The sequence below is a fragment of the Dioscorea cayenensis genome, chromosome 16 (genome assembly GCF_009730915.1).
Source record: "Dioscorea cayenensis subsp. rotundata cultivar TDr96_F1 chromosome 16, TDr96_F1_v2_PseudoChromosome.rev07_lg8_w22 25.fasta, whole genome shotgun sequence".
NCBI lineage: Eukaryota > Viridiplantae > Streptophyta > Magnoliopsida > Dioscoreales > Dioscoreaceae > Dioscorea > Dioscorea cayenensis.
The window spans coordinates 2749246-2767614 of NC_052486.1; the positions used below are offsets into that span (position 1 = coordinate 2749246).

Sequence of the window (18369 nt, forward strand, 5' to 3'; positions counted from 1 at the left end):
TCAAGTAATCCATATAGATATGCTGTGACAACATCCATCAACTGCATATCTAATTTATTACTTGCTGCCATGGCAATTAAAAATCGAAAAGTAATTCCATCCATTACAGGAGAATATGTCTCTTCATAATCAATACCAGGCATTTGAGAAAAACCTTGAGCAACCAGTTTTGCTTTGTATCTCATAATTTGATTATTTTCATTTCTTTTTCTAACGAACACCCATTTATAACCGACTGGTTTTATCCCTTCTGGTATTGGCACTATCGGCCCAAACACCTCACATTTTGATAGGGAATTTAGCTCAGCCTGGATAACTTCTTTCCATTTTGGCCAATCATTTCTTTGTCGACATTCTTCAATAGATCGTGGCTCTGGATCATTATCAGTATTCATTTCTATATCTGTAGCCACATTGTAGATGAATATATCATTTATTTCGGTCTCATGCCGATTCAATCTTTGACCATCATCTACATAGCAAATTGGATTTTCAACATTTTCAGAAATATCATCCCCCATTGATTCTTCATTAACTTGTTCTGAGGGTTTTATAATTTCCTCTCCCTTTTCACATGGGAGATTCTTCTCTTTATTTTTCTGCTTCTTTTTTCTAGGAGCTGAATCTTTGGCACCAATTGGTCTTCCACGTTTTTGTCGTGGTTTATTTTCTACTTGATTTTCTATCAATGGATTTTTAGGAATCTCAATTCTTGCAGGAGCATTGGCAGCTGGTATATATGATTTGGTTACCATTTTAGTATTAGTGAATGCATCAGGTATTTCATTCGCAATATTTTGCAATTTAATGATCCTTTGAACTTCAAGTTCACATTCATTGGTACGAGGATCATATGTATGTAATCGTGATGCAATCAATTTCTTTTTGGCTCATTTTGAGTAATCATTTCTCCCCCTAATGCAGGGAAGACAAATTCATCAAAATGACAATCTGCAAATCTTGTAGTAAATACATCCCCTGTTAATGGTTCTAAATACCGTATAATTGAAGGGGAATCATAACCAACATATATACCAAGTCTGCGTTGTGGACCCATTTTTGTACGATTTGGTGGTGGCATTGGCACATATGCTGCACAACCAAATATTCTTATATATGAAATATCAGGCTCTTTACCCATAACAAGTTGGTGTGGTGAATATGAATTACATGCAGTGGGTCGGATCCGTATTAAAGCTGCAGCATGCAAAATAGCATGACCCTACGCACTTGTAGGCAGTTTCGTCATTAATAACATTGGACAGGTAATAATCTAGAGTCTTTTAATTAATGACTCCGCCAACCCATTTTGGGTATGTACATGAGCTACTGGATGCTCAACATGTATTCTAACTGCCATACAATAACCATAAAATGATTTTGATAAAAATTCACCAGCATTATCAAGACGAATTGTCTTTATGGGGTAATCTGAAATTGTGTTTTTAAGCCCCGATAATTTGTGCCAATAACCTTGCAAATGCTACATTCTTTGTAGATGAAGTGAAACATGGGACCATTTAGTCGATGCATCGATTAAAAACCATAAAAATACTTAAATGGTCCCACATGATGGATGTATTGGTCCACATATGTCTCCTTGTATTCTTTCTAAAAAAATTTAGGAGATTCACCGATCACCTTAGTCATAGAAGGTCCGGTTATTAGCTTTTCCCATTGAGCAGTCTGAACATGCATATTCATTATGTGTTAGGATTTTATAATTCTTCGATGGGTGTCCATGAGAACTAGTAATAATCCGGTAGCAACATTATAGCACCCGGATGTCCAAGTCTTTCATGCCATATTTTAAAAATCTCTGGGTCATTAACCTTCTGGGTTAATACCGTATGTGATTCCATCACTTTAATACGTGTTAAATTAAATCCTGAGGATATACAGGGAAAGCTTTCAAGTACATGTTTTTGGCATAAAATAACTTGTGTAATATAAAGATATTTTTTTCGTTCCTTATCAACCGTCTCTAAATGGTATCCATTGAGACGTATATCTTTAAAGCTTAAAAGGTTCCTCCTAAACTTAGGGGAATAGAGAGGATTTTTCATCTGCAAGGATGTCCCATTTGGCAACATCATTGTTGCTTCTCCAGAACCTTCAACCAGGTCTGATGACCCTGCTATTGTGGCTATACATGCCTTTCTCATTGATAAGAATATAAAATATATTTTTCTTGTCAAAATAGTATGCGTTGTCTCACAATCAATAATGCATTCATCATCAGCCACATTCTAAACAAAACAAAAGAAAAACATAATTTAATAAAACATAAAGACATATTACAAATTAGTCCATAAGAAAATCTGACATATCTAAATATGTATTTTCAGTTACATTTAAATTATTTATAGAATTATTCTCAATTGGATCAACTATGGGGTTGTCAGCAAAATTTGTCTCAATATCTTTACCTTTCTTATTTTTATGTGATTCTTGGTAAAGATGGACAAAATGTTTAGGGGTCCTGCAAATTCTGGACCAATGACCTTCCTGGCCACAATGATAGCATGTATCCTTCTTTGTCTCTGACCCCATCTTGTGGTTTTGTTGCTTTTGTTGATGTACATCAATTCTGTTATCGCGTGGTCCGATATTATTTCGGCCCCCACCACGACCGCGTAGTCATCGACCACCATAATGTCCTCGTCCACCACGGTTTTTAAAAACTAGTACCGCGACCACGCCCATCTTCTTTGCCCAAAAATTAATTTACGGCGAGTAGTGCTGATCCGGATGGTCGAGATTGATGATTCTCGCATCAATAATTCATTGTTTTGCTCCGCCCATAAGGAGACAAGAAATTAATTCGGAGAATTTTTGTAAAAATTCTTTTCTCTATCTTGTTGTTGTAATATAACATTTCGATGCGTGAAATGTTGTAAATGTTTTTCTCGAGCATCATTCCTTCCAGTCAATTTGTTTCTCCACGAGACGTAGCACTCGAAAACAATTTTAAATAGCTCGGAATTATATTCTTGCACGCTTTTAAAATCTTGAAACCTGAGGCTTGACCAATCATTGCGTGCTTTGGGAAGTAGACCATTCTGAGATGTTCAAATCTCTCTTTCAGGGATAACCACAATTCCTGTGGATCCTCAATGGTCAAATATTCATTTTTCATGCCATCATCAATATGATGCCTTATAAATATTAATGCTTTCGCTTTATTATCACTAGGCTCACTGTTATTAGCCTCAATAGTTTTGCTTAGGTTTTTTGCTTTCAGATGGAGCTTGATATCGAGGCTCCAGGATATATAATTGCTCCCTGAGATTTGAAGGGTCTCGAATTCTTTTTTTGCAATATTTGTCATTTTCTCTTCAAAATAATATAGCATGTAATTAGAATAGAGTGTATAGAATAAAATATAAAGCATATATACTGGCATGTATAGGTACTGTTCATATATACGGTACTGTTCATGTATGATACTGTTCACATATACGGTACTATTCATATATAGTACTGTTCATGAGCTGCAATTATTGCAGCATTGGAAATAATGTTTTGTTTGAAAGTGAGTATAAGTTAAGAAGAAGGAAAGATAAGGGAGAGAAGAGGGTAGAGGCCGACGAAGAAGAGAGAAGAGCCGATGGAGAAGATTGAGGGGGCCGACGGAGAAGAAAAAGGATCGGAGGTCCGCCGGTAAAGTTTTTACCTGATTGTCGGGATCTGAGGTTCGCCATGGCAAACTTGGGGAAGATCATGCCAGAAGATTTGGATTTGATGGAGAAATTTATTGTAATAATAATATTATTGTTTTTCTTGTTTATTTTAAAGTTCTGGTAATATTAGCCTTAGTGGCTTTAGTACTGTATGTTTTTTATGTATGCTTCTAAGAAAATCTTATGTATGGTTGACTGAAATTATGTATTAAATTAAATGTATGGTTTGCTAGTATTATATATATTACCTATCGAACCTTCCTGCATTCAGTGTTAGAAATGGATTCCACATATATAACATATATATTAGATAAGCCAAAGAAAATTAAAATCATATGATCAAATTCGTGCTGATAACGTGTTAAGAATATATGTTATAAATGTAAAGATGGTAATAAGACTAGAGAGCCAGAGTATTTACCAAAAACCCAAAAGACCCTGAAGAATTAACTTCTTCTTTCTTTCTTCTTTTATTTCTCTCCTTTCTTTCTCTTCTCTATATCTCAAATCATACAAATGAGGGGGTATTTATAGGGTTACAAGAGTTGAATGAACGACCAGGATCGATTTGATCCGACGGTCCAAAATACCCTGGTTGATGGAATAGTAACAATACCCTGGTTGTAAAAAGTCTCCCTCTTTTTTTATCCAGCCATCGACCACTGATCCACTGGTGGTCTGGCCAGCCTCCGGCGACCTGCCGACGGTCCGTCAGGCCAATTACGACCAATCATCGGTCCATCGGTGGTCTAACCGACCTCTGGCAATCCGCCGACGGTCCGGCCGGCCGGCCTCTGGGAGACACCGGTGGTGCGGTCCGCCTTCGGCGATAAGCCACAGGTCCACCAGCCGTTTGGTCGCCGATCGGTTGGCTTCCGTAATTTTTTTTATTTTGTTAACCAAACACTCATTCTGTAATAATAAAATATGTCATAATTTGTATAATAATCATTTACAATTCCTACATAATAAAATTATGTCATATTTTTTTTATTTTTGCAGCCAAAATGTTTTGATATGTATGGGTTATCTATTTTTTTCACATAAAAAAGAAATAATACTCCCTCCGTTCCTTTTTATCTATCATAAGTTCTTTTTTATCTGTCATTTTTTAATATAAAAAATCATTTATTATTATTTTTTTCAAAATTACCCTTAGCTTCTATTCAATTCCCTTCTGTAATTAAATATGAAAGAGATATGTGAAGATATAAATTAGGAGTAATTTTGGAATGTTAACTACTTTCTTAGAAAACTGTGGAATAATTAATTATCTTGATATGTGAGATTCGGTTAATCACAACAGATAAAAAGAAACGACAGTTAAAAAGGAATGGAAGGAAAAAAAAGTTCTATATCCAAATAATAATAATAATAATAATAATAATAATAATAATAAAACGTTCTATATCCAAATAAATATCCAAATAATGAAAATTTTTTCCAAGAAATTCGTGAGTTTCTTGATCAACCAAGAAGGATTCTTGATGCAATATAATATGATGCATTGATGTTTGTTATATACAAGTTTAAATGATTTGTTAATTAATTACTTTCAAAGTACTTGATCTGTCACACAGCTCATTCATCATGTTTATTTGACAAAATATGTATTAAAACCATGTAATTAATTGGTACGGTGTTATTAAACCCAAGGTTTTTAGAACTTGGGTTTTGACTCAAGGTTTAAGTAGCGTCAATTATTTCATTAAAAATTAAATTATATTTTAATTATATATGATTAAAAATTAAAATATAGAGAATAAAAATGAAAAAAAAAAACAATATTTTTAAAGCTTAAAGTAATTCTACTGCATATTCAAATACATCAAATAACTTATGAATTTGTTCAAATTTCTACGAATCAAAAGTTCACACTATAATTTTGCAAAAATAAATAAATAAATAAAATATTCATAATAGACAAACATATAAATAATTAAATATTTACAAAAATAACATAAACATGATCTTGTTTAGAAAGAGTTTATGACCATGGGAATTTAAACTTTACATTTGAGTCAGTACAATAGTTTGAAATTATTATATAGGTATATTATATTAAAAATTAAAACTTAAAATTTGAAAACTGATTTTTTTTAAAAAAAAATAAATCCGGGTTGGTGATCCCGGTTGGTTCACCGATTCACTAGTCCAATTCAACAGGTCACCGGTTCAACTCCGGATTTTGGGTAGACCGGACTGGTTTTAAAACCGGGTCTGGGTGAACCCGGTTGGACAGGCCAGGCCGGTCCGGATCAAAAAACCAAATTTAAACCATCTTCTTAACATAAAGTTAAACCATCTTCTTTAACATAAACATAACCATATATGTTTTGGGATCTAGGGCTTTTCCTGGCAACAAGAAGAAGACGAAGAAGAAGAAGAAGAAGATCATGGCGGTGCTTGTTAGTACGTTTGCAGCAAATCTGGTGGAGAGGCTGGCTGATGTCCTTGAAGAGAAGGCAATCATGGCGTTAGGAGTCAAGGATGAGCTCCAAAAGCTTCAGCGAAGGATGAAGAGGATCGCAAGTGTGCTCAAAGACGCCGAGAAGAAGAAGATCCAAGACGAGACTGTCAAATTATGGGTCTATGAGCTGAAAGATTTGATGTATGATGCCGATGATATCATTGATCTTTGCCTGATTCAGGGTATGGGGCTCTTGCAAGATGATCATAATTCTCCAGCTGAGTCAAGTGCTACTACTGCCTCAACAAGGGTACGATGCTGTAACTTTCCTATGCTCTCTTGTGTGCGCAGTGTGCAATTTCGCTATGAGATTGCTGATAAAATTAAAAGTTTGAATGATAGATTAACTGAGATATCTGAGGATAAGGATAAGTTTCATTTTATTACTTCTTCTAAATCAAGTAGTGATGATGCATATGTTGTGAACAACAAACTTTATTCTCGTCAGAGTTCCTCCTTACCTGAACCAGACATTGTGGGGTGGGATATTAGAGATGCAACTAATAGTCTTGTTGAGTTATTGGTCAGTCCTAATGAACAGAAATGCCGCCTTTTTGCCATTGTCGGTATGGGGGGTATAGGCAAAACCACACTCGCACAACAAATTTATAATGATTCAAAGATAAATGATCATTTTGTGTTACATTCGTGGATTTGGGTTTCTAAATCTTTCAGATCAGAGGCTGACTTGTTGAAAGAAATCATAAGAAATGTTGGGGGTAGCTATGGAGAGTCAACGACAGTGGCAGAGTTACAAAAAATTCTTTCTAATGTTCTGCATTTGAAGAGTTTGTTCTTGGTTTTGGATGATGTTTGGAATGCGGATGTATGGATTGATTTAATTAAAAATCCAATACAAATAGCAACAACGAAATGTAGAGTCTTGGTTACCACAAGAGACAGAAATATTGCTATGAGAATGGGGGCAATTCATACTCACAATGTTAATAAATTGTCTTTGGATTTTGGTTGGGAATTACTTTGTAAGAAAGTTTTCACAGACAATGATGTGAGTGATATGCAAAGAATGAAGGATATTGGGTTGCAAATCGTTGAGAAATGCGATGGTCTTCCGGTTGCGATCAAAGTTATTGCCGGTGTTCTTATAACAAAAGACCGAAATAAGAGAGAATGGGAGAATGTTCTTAACAGCGATGCATGGACTATGACTGGACTTCAAGAAGAGCTCCGAGGAGCATTATATTTGAGTTATGAAGCTTTGCCTCCTGCTCTTAAACAATGCTTCCTTTATTGTTCTCTTAACCCTCATGGTGATAACTTTGATATGGATCAACTTGTTCCTGAATGGATCGCAGAAGGGTTTATAAAACCAAGTGGAAATGCATCTATGGAAGATGTTGCTAAAGACTATTACATGGAATTAATTAGGAGGAGTTTTTTACAACCTCATCCAGATTTTGCTGATATGTCTGTATGCATAATGCATGATTTATTGTGGGATCTTGCTCAGTCTTTAGCAGGTGATGAAAGCTTTGTAGGAGATCCACAAGACGCACAAGGCTCTGATTCAGTTACAAGAGTAAGACGGTTAACAGTGTCAAGTAAAAAGGAAAGCATGACTATTCAACATTTTGATCGGCTTAGAAGAGTATCATTATTTACCCCACCAAGTTTGAACACACAAGTGATTGGAAGTCTCAAACGTTTGCGTCTATTGATCCTTAATGGTGATGGGATTGAGAATATCCCCGATAGTATTGGGGATTTAGTACACTTGAGGCTTCTTGATCTATATGGTACAAAGATATGCAAGCTACCAGATTCTTTGGGAAACCTCATCAACTTACAATTCTTGATGCTTAATAGATGTAAATCTTTGCACATCCTCCCTAAAAGCATAACCAATCTATGTAATCTAAGGCATCTCAATCTCAAATATGCTTCTTTGAATTACGTGCCCAAGGGAATAGGCAAGTTGGAACATCTTAATTATTTGTCGGGATTTATCATTGAAGGCAATGACATTGACGAAGGAGAGCAATGTGGGCTAGAAGAGCTTCAAATGCTTAGAAATCTCAGTTACCTTGAAATAATGAACTTGGAGAAAGCAAGAGGTGAAAGTGTTTTAACGCTCTCAAATAAGCCTCGCCTCAGACAATTAAGTCTCAGATGCACACCTAACACTTGTGGACACATTCAACAGCAAGAGATGGACAAGATTGTGCAAGTCCTTGATAATCTATCCCCTTCACCAGGCCTTACTAATCTAAATATTGTCAATTTTTTTGGGCCTAGATATCCAAAGTGGATGACATCCGCTTCCATCAGTGCCAATCTTCCTGAACTAACTGGTTTGCACCTTATTGATTGCTGCAACTGCCCTCAGCTTCCCCAACTTGGCCAACTGCCCCAGCTCGACTATCTGAGGATAGATGGAGCAACTGCAATAGTATTAATCGGCCCTGAATTTCTCGGTAATGGAGAACTTGCAGCTAAAGCCTTCCCGAAGCTTGAATACTTAATACTTCGCAACATGATTAATTGGGGGCAATGGTCACTTATCAGTGGAGATGAAGGAAATAAGCATGAATCTAGCAAGCAATTACTCTTCCCCTGTCTCAAGAGAATTAGCATTCAAAACTGTCCCAAACTTGAAGCTCTTCCTGCAGGCTTGAATCAATCTAGTGTCCAACAATTGACAATTGCAGGAGCTCAAAGTCTTTCAAGAATCTCTGATCTCCCTGCCTTGAGAGAATTGGAAGTCTCTGATTGCCCAATGCTAGGGTGCATTGAGAAGCTTGAGTCTCTGCAGAGCTTGAAGATAATTAATGAAGGGAGCAACGGTCTACCTGAGTGGCTCATCTCTTTCCTCCACGAACGTGAAGAGCATCACGACAATCAATTCCACTTGCATTTGGAGTGCACTGCCCAAGCGTTGAGGAGATGTTTGAAAGGGCGTCGCTATTGGGTTTTCCTCCAGCAAGTACCCCGCTTGGAAGCCTATGCAAAAGGCGGAAGCATGTACTTGAAATATACCAAGGAACCATATTCCTACCAAACCAACCTTATTGAAGATACATCAACTGGTACATATATTACTCATGAAATCTCCTTTATGTTCTGTAAGTTGTAATTAATTGAGTACCTGTGTGGTGGCTTATGCAGATGAAGACTCGGATGAAAGCTTGAAAGTTTAATGAGATGTGGACATGTGTGACTGGTATGGCTCATTGCATCTCCAATCTTGCATATATATACATATTTATTCTTCAATCTGCTTTGTTTTATTTGTTTATTTTTTGAGAAAAGCTTTGATTAATTATGTATCTACTTTATGATTTGCCATTAATCTCATCTAGCAAGTTCTATCTTCTGAGTTGAGATATATATGCATTCACTAAATTAATTTTCATAGGAGGAATGGTGGGTAAAACTGTTTACAAGGAGAATATGTAATATCATGACTGGCCTACATAGTAGTTTGAGAGCTCAAATTAAATGGTTTCAATCTTAGATAATGTCTTATGTGTATCATGGATCCCATATCCATTCCTGTAAGCGTACAAAGAGGCATGCTGCCATGCTTTGCTTTAGGGGTTTCTTTTCTTCATCATGCTTTCTTTAATTTTCAATGTGAGTTGAGCTTGAAATTTGATGATCTCCTTGTTTTTTTTACCGCTTTATTAATTCACACCATGATTTTTGGAGATTGATAGAGTAGCATGACACTTTTCTAAAATTGTTTTCCTTCATTGCTTAGTTTTCTGAACTATATGTGAGTTTCTTCTGAGCTATATATTTCTATATATATATATATAATGATATTTGGGAGTGGGATATTTTCCAGTAGAATGTCTGAAAATACAATGGAGGCTCTCAAGGGGGAGTCCTTTTTCTCCAGTGAAAGTAAATTGGACAGAACCTTTATAGCGTGTAATAATTCTGCTTTTGATTCATGTGTACTGAAATATCACTATTAGCATTGAACAGGTTCTATGTGGATATGACAGGCAAGCAATGGTGTTATTTTATCGGCTACTATTCAATCTAATGAAATTGATTCATTCTCAAACTTTATCTATTTACCCTCTTCCAACTCCTTCAAAATCAATGAAATAATGAACCAATCTTGAAGCCTGGATTCTAGCTCAACAATAAAAGATTCATATTGATATGTGGAAGAGTTCTTGATATGAGAACATGAAACCTTGCAAGCAATTGAGGTTTGTTATCAATTTTTACAGGATGCATAGAAAAGATGGGTAAAACATATTTGCACAGCAACGCACGCCTTGATGAGTGAACTGCAAAATTGTTTCAGAGTGATCTCTAATCTTGTTTGACAGGCATGAGCAAATTAATATTTAACAAAGGGATCAAAATATTGTATGTTTTGAGTTCTTTCTCTCTCCTTTTGCTCTCTTTTTAATTTGTTTGTGATGACTTGAACTGAAACTCTTCTTGTACTTGTTGCGGCATACTAGAATTAATCATTGTCCTCTGCTTTCCACCATTAACAACAAAAAGACGCATCAAGAGCAGTGCATGAGAAGTTCGAGGTGTCTTTCATGTTAGTTCTTGAATTGATTTCCTTCTTTGATTAGTTTTTCTGAATATATATTTATTCTTGTGTGTGCCGATGGAAATATCACCTGTTAATAATGAAATGTGTTTTTGATATTGAAAAACAGGGTCAACTAGTGAATATGATGTGTGTGCAACTGTGTAATTGATGGCACATTTCCTGAGCTACAATTCAACCTGATGAAAATGAATTCTATGCTCAAGCACATGATCAAGACCAAGACAAAGCTCACCATGATCAAAGAAGGAGACACATAATATATTGAGGACTCATGAGATGTAAAGAACATTGAAACTTGGAAGCATATTGAGATTGAAGTCATCCTAGGCTTGCTGTTATGGATTTATGAGCCAAAGCCAAGTTGCCAATTTTCACATTTAAATATGATGAACAGAGTATTGAACTGCAGTTTTGAAATTATTATAAACTTTTATCTTGTTATGTTTGCTATTGAACTGCAGTTTTGAAATTGTAACACTATGTGGACAGTCAAGCCATAAGCTACAAGTCTGTTTTCAGGATGGCCACCAAATATACTTACAACAACGTTGTTGTTATTGCTGTTGTTTTTGTTTTTATTTTTATTATTTATTTATTTATTATTATTATTATCATTTTAACATTGTGGACAAAACATCCATTTATAGTTTGACCTTTCACATGAAAAATAAATTTACTACTAGTCGGCTATTGCGTTGGTAGTTATAATTGACTACGAGAATGTTTGTTAAGTGTATTTTTTGTTTTTTTGTTTTTGTTTAATCAGTTTTTTTTTTTTGGGATATATCACATCTATTCTTCAAAGTGATAAAATGAGAGTATTTTTTGGATTATAATTGCAAGTTGTAGTAGACATTTTGGAAGTCTATGCATTTGTTTTGATTGGCTTGTGAACAAAAAGAAGTATTTTTTATTTTTGGTAGAATGATTTTTCTTAAATAGATTAATTAGTTGTTTATATATATATATATATATATATAATATACATATATATTGATAAAACAGACGAGCTATTCCATAAGTGGGTGCTTATTTGTTACAATGGCTTAATAATTTTTAGAGATTTACTATAATTTCATAACAGTGATTTGTCATATGTACACCCAAAATAATATATTAGTGATTATAATATCATAATGGTAAATCTTGATAATTTTTCAACCTTGAAAGAGTGGAGAATATGTCTCCTCCTATATAAGACCTAGTGAACAATAAGTGAATAATACTACACAATATATCTGTAGTACTACACAGTGCTATTATAGTTTAATGACGAAAGAATTTGACCCAACACCTCCCCACTCATGTCCAAGTGCCTTTCCACTACTGGTTTGGTTTTTCATTGTACTATCTTTTCTTATTTCTGCTGGGTTATGAGATAGTTTGTGTCACAACAATCTTATTTGTTTCTATCTCTTACTTTTTACGTATCTATTCCACATTTGTTTTTTTTGTTATAACCAGGGTTTACTGTAGATTAAAGTAGCCATTGCTGTAGATTTTTCCAGCCAACACTGTAGCAGTCTAGTCTTGTAGCAGCCTGACCATGTAGTGGTCTGTTATTGGTTCTGTAAAGGTCTGTTACTGTAGCAATATGTTATTGTAGTAGTACAAATTTTTACTCTAAAACCTTTCTTCTTTTGTTCTTCTTCTTCTTTCCTAGTTTGGTTGAACCCTTTTCTCATCCTAATTTTATTTTTCCGGCGAACCAAGCATCCTTTCCTTTCCCCCTCACTCTTGAACTTGGTAAGTTTGGATTTAATATTTTATACCGTATTTTCTTCTTGTATTTCCTTGTTTTTTGATTTTTTTTTAAAACCTAGATTTCTCCATGGATTTAGTTGTTTATTTGCTTAAATTGAAGCCTATGTCTTGTTGTTCATGTATGAGAATGCTTGTGAAGAAATTTCTTGATTTAATGTTGTAAATTAGGAGAAAATCATAGTATAAGGGCCAGTTTTACTGTAGTAATTTCGAAGTTATTGTAGCACAACCAATCTTTAGTTGTTTAGTTGATTTTTTTGGATTAGAATGAAGCTAAAACCTCCAGAAAATCATTGGTAACCTTTAGACCTAGCTTTGAGCGAACCCTAGGATCGAATTAGGGTTGTTTGTTAGAAAACTTAGGGGTTTTTTTGTTTGATTTGTTTGTTGCTAATTATTGTTGTGTTTTGTCATGCTTTGGCAAGGAAAAGAAATCTTAGCTCGAGGCAAAGATTTAGCCGAGGACTAGCTTGCGGGAAGACAAATTACAAATTATGTGAGTGGAATTGTTTAGCATAGCTTTATTAGAAGAATGCCGATAGCTAGAGATAAATATTTATATATATATATATATATATATATATATATATATGCACATATCATGTATTAAATGAGTTTTATTAATTTATACTTGTTTGGCATTTTGGTGAATGATAGTTATTATTGAGAAAGATCATGGATGTCTCATTTAGCATTTGATTTGTTATCGTTAGATTTGTGATTGATGTATACATCCATAAGTTTGTGAAATCCGTATTTTGTATGAAACTTGGGATTTGTTGTGAAGATCTTTGATTTTGTGAAATCTAAGGCTTGAAACAAATTTTGAATTGTTGAAAGAAAATGTTTCCCATGTTATTTCTTGTGTTGGGATTTGTAAATTAAATTGTGTTAAAAGCTTGAGCTTTGTTTGTGTTTTTATTTTGTCCTCGTGCAAATGGCCGAGGTGTTATTGTTTTATAATTACGACTAGCTATTGTACTCCTAGCGGAGTTGTGTTTATTGTGGTGATTGTATGGTGATATCATACTGCAGTAGGCGGTCTCCATGGCCAGCCTGTTGAGGTGGTGTGCTGACCGGCTGATTACTACGAGAGCCAGTTTAGATGGGAGTGTAGAGCCCTGACTGGATATTCATCAGGTAGCCGGAGTCACCAACCGGTGAACTGATGGGTCAACGTCAAGGGCATGAGTACCTTGGCGGCTCTGAACCTAGCCATGACCACGACGAAGGTTTAGAGAGTTTTCTAGACCATGTTATGCTGGGTGATCGAGTGTTGGGTATTGTGCTTATTTATTTCAAAACCACGACATTTGGTTGTTTTTACTTATATTTGAAACCATGTTTTGTGATTTTTGTTATTGTAAACCCTAGTTGGGGTAAAAATGGTTTTCTTGGTATTATTATGTTATTTTAATTATTTTGAAGACTTCTATTATATGTAATAATGTTTCTAAACTAGTATTGTTTTGGTAAACCATTTATTTTGATGATTTATTATTATTATTATTATTATTGTTGTTGTTGTTGTTGTTGTTGGTGTATTCATGCTAAAGTTGTGCTAACCTCCTCTCACTGAGTAACTTTAGTTACTCATTTCTCTTTTTTCTTCCCAGTTTGTTGCAGGTAATAGGTGTGACTATGTGGCAGCGTATTGGGCATTTGTTATTGTTCTATCTTCTATTGTATTTCTTTCAGTTCATGTATGTTATTGTTATCATAAAACATGTTTTATGACCTATGGATCCACTAGTGTGTAGAAAACCTTGTTGTATGATTAGGTATTTAAATAACTCTTAAACTTTTGTGTATTAGCATTTCCTATTGTTGTTAGTGTTGTTTTCCTGTGTATTTCTGAATTTCTATATTTTCTGTATCTTACTGTTGTTGTTGTTACTATCGTTGTGTAACATTGTTCCTCTCTGCTCTATATCTGCGATAGATATTATTGAATTCAAAGGTGTATTGATCAGCCTTGCGGCGTCTTGAGGGTTGAGTGGCGGGGTATCCCTCCTCGGGATTGCTGCGACGATTGTCGCGTCCCGTTGGCCTAATATATTATTTTTAATAAATTTAATAATTTATTTACCTTAATAAAAGAAAAAGCATCAACTATATATTAGTGGAATCAAGGAACACATAGCTAAATAATAATGAAATGTTTATTTGCTATTGAACATGGAGGGATATATATTAAAGGTATCAAAATGGGTTGATGGGTTGAGTTTGGGTTGGGCAAAACTTGGAGCCTCCATCCATTTGTACTCAAATTTATCCGAATCATTTCATAAACGAGTTGGGTATGGTCACCCATTTATTAAATGGGCCACTTGACCCAGGTTGCTATATGATCAAAACACTAATTTTATTCATGAGTTACTACAGAATTGATCATCATGATAACAATAGTCTCAATGAGCATACAGCTCATAAATTGGTTGGAGTGTAATTCCTGGTCAAGTAAAGCCTTGCCTTCCCACAGGAGTGTCCTTCACTCCATGTGTGAGAACTAAGATGATCAAGGATGAAGCTATGTGTATTCAGAAAACACTTAACTGGGCTATAAAGAATAATATCAATGCTGCCATCATCGAATTAGATGCCTTTGTAGTCCAAGCAATTAATTCCCGTATTTTAGACAACACAATGTTTGGCTCCATTATAGTAGATTGCATATGCCTACTCAATCAAAGAGCAAGAATGACTCTCTCCCATGTTTATAGATCGGTTAACAAGCTTGCATACTTCTTAGCTCAGGAGTCCATTATAAAACCTGGACTTCATGATTGTGGGTGTTCTTTACCACATGCAAGTTCCCTCTTATTAGCCTAAGATTGTACTAAGTGATTTTAAGTAATAAATTTATTAAGTTTCAAAAATAAATAAATAAATAATAATAATAATAATGATCAAGAGCTTGACTTATGGAATACATTTGTTTTTTTGTTTGTATCTCAACTACTATTGAGTTCTTGTTTTTATCCTATGTGCTTGGTATTATTTATTTATTTATTTATTTTTATTTTTATTTTTTTAATATGGGTTTTCCATTTATATGTATGTATTTTTATAATTAAAAAAATAAAAAAAAATCTAAAAAAAATTATTCAAAAAAGAAATGTAAAATATATCGCAATCAGAAAGTAGCATTTCAAGTATAGGTCCTTGTAAGCTTGTTCTTTAAGCATAAAGTCTAAATATTTTGTGATCTCATCTCTTAATATAATTTATTTGCTTCGTGAGAGACAGAACATAATTCATCATAAGCCAAGTATTGTTTATTTAGTTGGACATTAATTCGCACTCTCTCGGAGTTAAACGTGCGACCTATATTTTTTGTCTCACTTTGATCACCTAAACAAAACAATGTCTTTTGTTGGCCATTAATCCGCAGATTAGTTGGTGAGAGACGCTCACTTTAAGTGAGACAAAATGCTTAGGTCAAGGGTTCGACTCTGAAGGAGTGTGAATTAATGCCTACTAAGTAAAACAATACCTACCTTGTGATAAGTTCTGTTCAAAGTTTTATTGAGGTAAGCTGATCTCTCACATACTTCTCAAGATATTCCTAATTAGCTAAACCCAAAAACCTAAATGTTTTTTTATTAAAATATGCACACTTGAGTTGAAAAACAAAATCAATTTAATGCAAACCGTGCCTTAATAGTAAAGAAGTCTATTTGATATTGAAGAAGATTTTGGCGGGTGTTGTATTATATATGCAACTATACAAGAAGTGGCGCAATTGATCCATCTGCTACAATTCAATCTAATGAAAACGATTCGTTCTAAGATTTCATCTTTTCTCACTTGTGTCACTTGTGGCCGTGAAAGTTTGATCAGTTGATAAAGTATTACCAAAGAACTCATAGTTTAACCGTTTTAATTTTGTTGCAAAAAATAAGTATAAAATATTTAAGAAATATTTAGTTTAAATTTTTTTGAACATAGTCATAGTAACGAATTTATGTGCTGATTTACTATTTAAACCCTGTGTTATTAAGTGAGAATACAAATTGAACAATTAATTTTTAGTCCATACAGATACCACTAGTATATATAATCATTTTTGTCAATATATATATATATATATATGCTTGATTGAGCTGCAGTTTTGATCGTTGAGGTGGAATTTGGACTTGTGTCTTTGTGATGAAATGAAATTGTATTGATCATGAATACTTGGTAGATTGTACATATAACCATAGGTTTTCATATTGTGGACTTTGATTTAAGTGTCAATAATCTACTCATCTGTCACTACGCTCCCAAACATTTTCAGTAATTTTTAAAAATATTTGACTAGAACTTTGCTTCTGAAAAAATAATCATAATTTCACAGGTATTTGAAGGGACAGTAAATCCAAGGACATCTCAGAATAGCCGAGAAATAATTGAGCATCTCTGTCCCACCCCTTCAGATATCACACTGCACTCTCTCTCTCTCTCTCATATAATTGAGCTTATGGCATCTCTGCCATCTCGGAAGACCCAAGAAATAATTGAGCACCAAGTCCCACCCCTTTGGAGATTTTATCCTGTCACTTCACACACATTCTCTCTCTCACTCTCAGAGTAAATTTTTTACTAAGTCACTAAACTTTAACTCATTTTCATTTTAATCAGCGAACTTCAATTTGTATCAATTTGGTCACCAACTTTTAATTTGATTTTATCGGGCAATAAATCAAAGATTTCAACCCCTAATTTATTACATAGCTGTCTGAAAATCTACGTTAGTCCTCCCCATGATACATTATTAAGTCTATTGGAGGTGTCTATGTCATCGAAAAAGAGCTACATTGTTCATTTGGCGGCCGAAATAGCTTGATTTACTAACTAGTGAAATTAAATTAATGTTGAGTGATCAAATTGATATAAATTGAAGTTCGATGATCAAAAATAAAAATGAGTCAAAGTTTAATGACCTACTAAAAAATTTACCCCATCCTCATATAATTGAGCTTCAATTATATAATTTTATAGGTATAAAATTTATATTTTAAATTTGCGAGGTACTCTTTAGTCTTTACAACAAATGATGTAATTCAATAATTTGTTTAAGTTATTTCTTAAAAAATAGATCTTATAATCTAGTGAATTAGAAGTCAATTAATAAAACTAAATTTTCTGTGATAGAAGAACTAAAATAAAAAAATGACTATAATAAATTAAAAAAAATTAAATTATCTCATTTGTCACTAAATTATTTTTTAATTTCTGTTATGGTCACATAACTATAAATAATTTCGACTCCTTCAAGTTATTATTTCTTTCCAATTAGATCATTGAGTACCACAACATTAGCATGTGGTTGACATGGACCGTTATACCACAAATCATAAAATTGATATAGCATGCCATGTTAATGACAACTTACCACGTCAGAATTTGTCTCTCTCTCTTTTCTTCCTCAAGTAAAATCTGAGAGTATTGTCCATTTCTTCTAATTACTCTAATTTCCTCTCCATTGAAAATTAGTAGGGATGCAACTTACCATGACAACCCTAGTTGGAGAATCAACCTTGAATTCCTTCTTTATATAAAACCTCAACTTTGGTCAACTTCTCAGCATTTGCAAATATTTTTTTTTTATGTTTTGAATTCTTAAGGTTTTCTTTTACTTTTTGATAGATGAAGTCTGTGTATGGCAAAAGTAGCAAAGGGCTCGACAAGGTAAGAAATCAAATCATAACTTTTTAAAACTGGGTGATTAAAATAAAAACATATGAAAAAATAAAAAATCATTTAAGTTGTTTACCTTTAATTTTATTTACAAAATTTTAATTTTTTTTTATAAAATATTGTTCTTTTTATGTGTTTGTAAGTTTCAAATATTGGATGAAATATATAAAATATATATTATATATTTAAAATAATTATTACTTCATCCATTCGGTTTGATC

At 33.8% G+C, this 18369-nt stretch overlaps 1 protein-coding gene across 2 annotated transcripts; it reads left to right on the top strand.

The window, feature by feature from the left end:
• The first annotated feature begins 6011 nt into the window (after nucleotides 1-6011).
• LOC120279011 (putative disease resistance protein RGA3) lies at nucleotides 6012-11270 on the top strand. 2 transcript variants are annotated; one of them, XR_005541824.1, is made up of 5 exons: nucleotides 6012-9200; nucleotides 9280-9334; nucleotides 10359-10500; nucleotides 10599-10684; nucleotides 10806-11268. XR_005541824.1 is itself a non-coding variant. In XM_039285838.1 (3 exons), exons 1-2 carry the CDS (start codon nucleotides 6080-6082, stop codon nucleotides 9309-9311), a joined length of 3153 nt encoding a protein of 1050 aa, XP_039141772.1. In that variant the 5' UTR covers nucleotides 6012-6079; the 3' UTR covers nucleotides 9312-9334; nucleotides 10806-11270. The 2 variants fall into 2 exon arrangements, 1 of the variants encoding a protein (XP_039141772.1); XM_039285838.1 differs by lacking the exons at nucleotides 10359-10500; nucleotides 10599-10684 and having other exon boundaries at nucleotides 10806-11270.
• Nucleotides 11271-18369: the final 7099 nt, after the last annotated feature.

What these genes read in the sequence shown, in the direction of transcription:
- LOC120279011 (XM_039285838.1), top strand. Translation starts at nt 6,080, where the DNA reads ATGGCGGTGCTTGTTAGTACGTTTGCAGCAAATCTGGTGGAGAGGCTG. An exon ending in TATTGAAGATACATCAACTG is followed by an intron (nt 9,201 to 9,279) that starts GTACATATATTA and finishes TGGCTTATGCAG; the next exon opens with ATGAAGACTCGGATGAAAGC.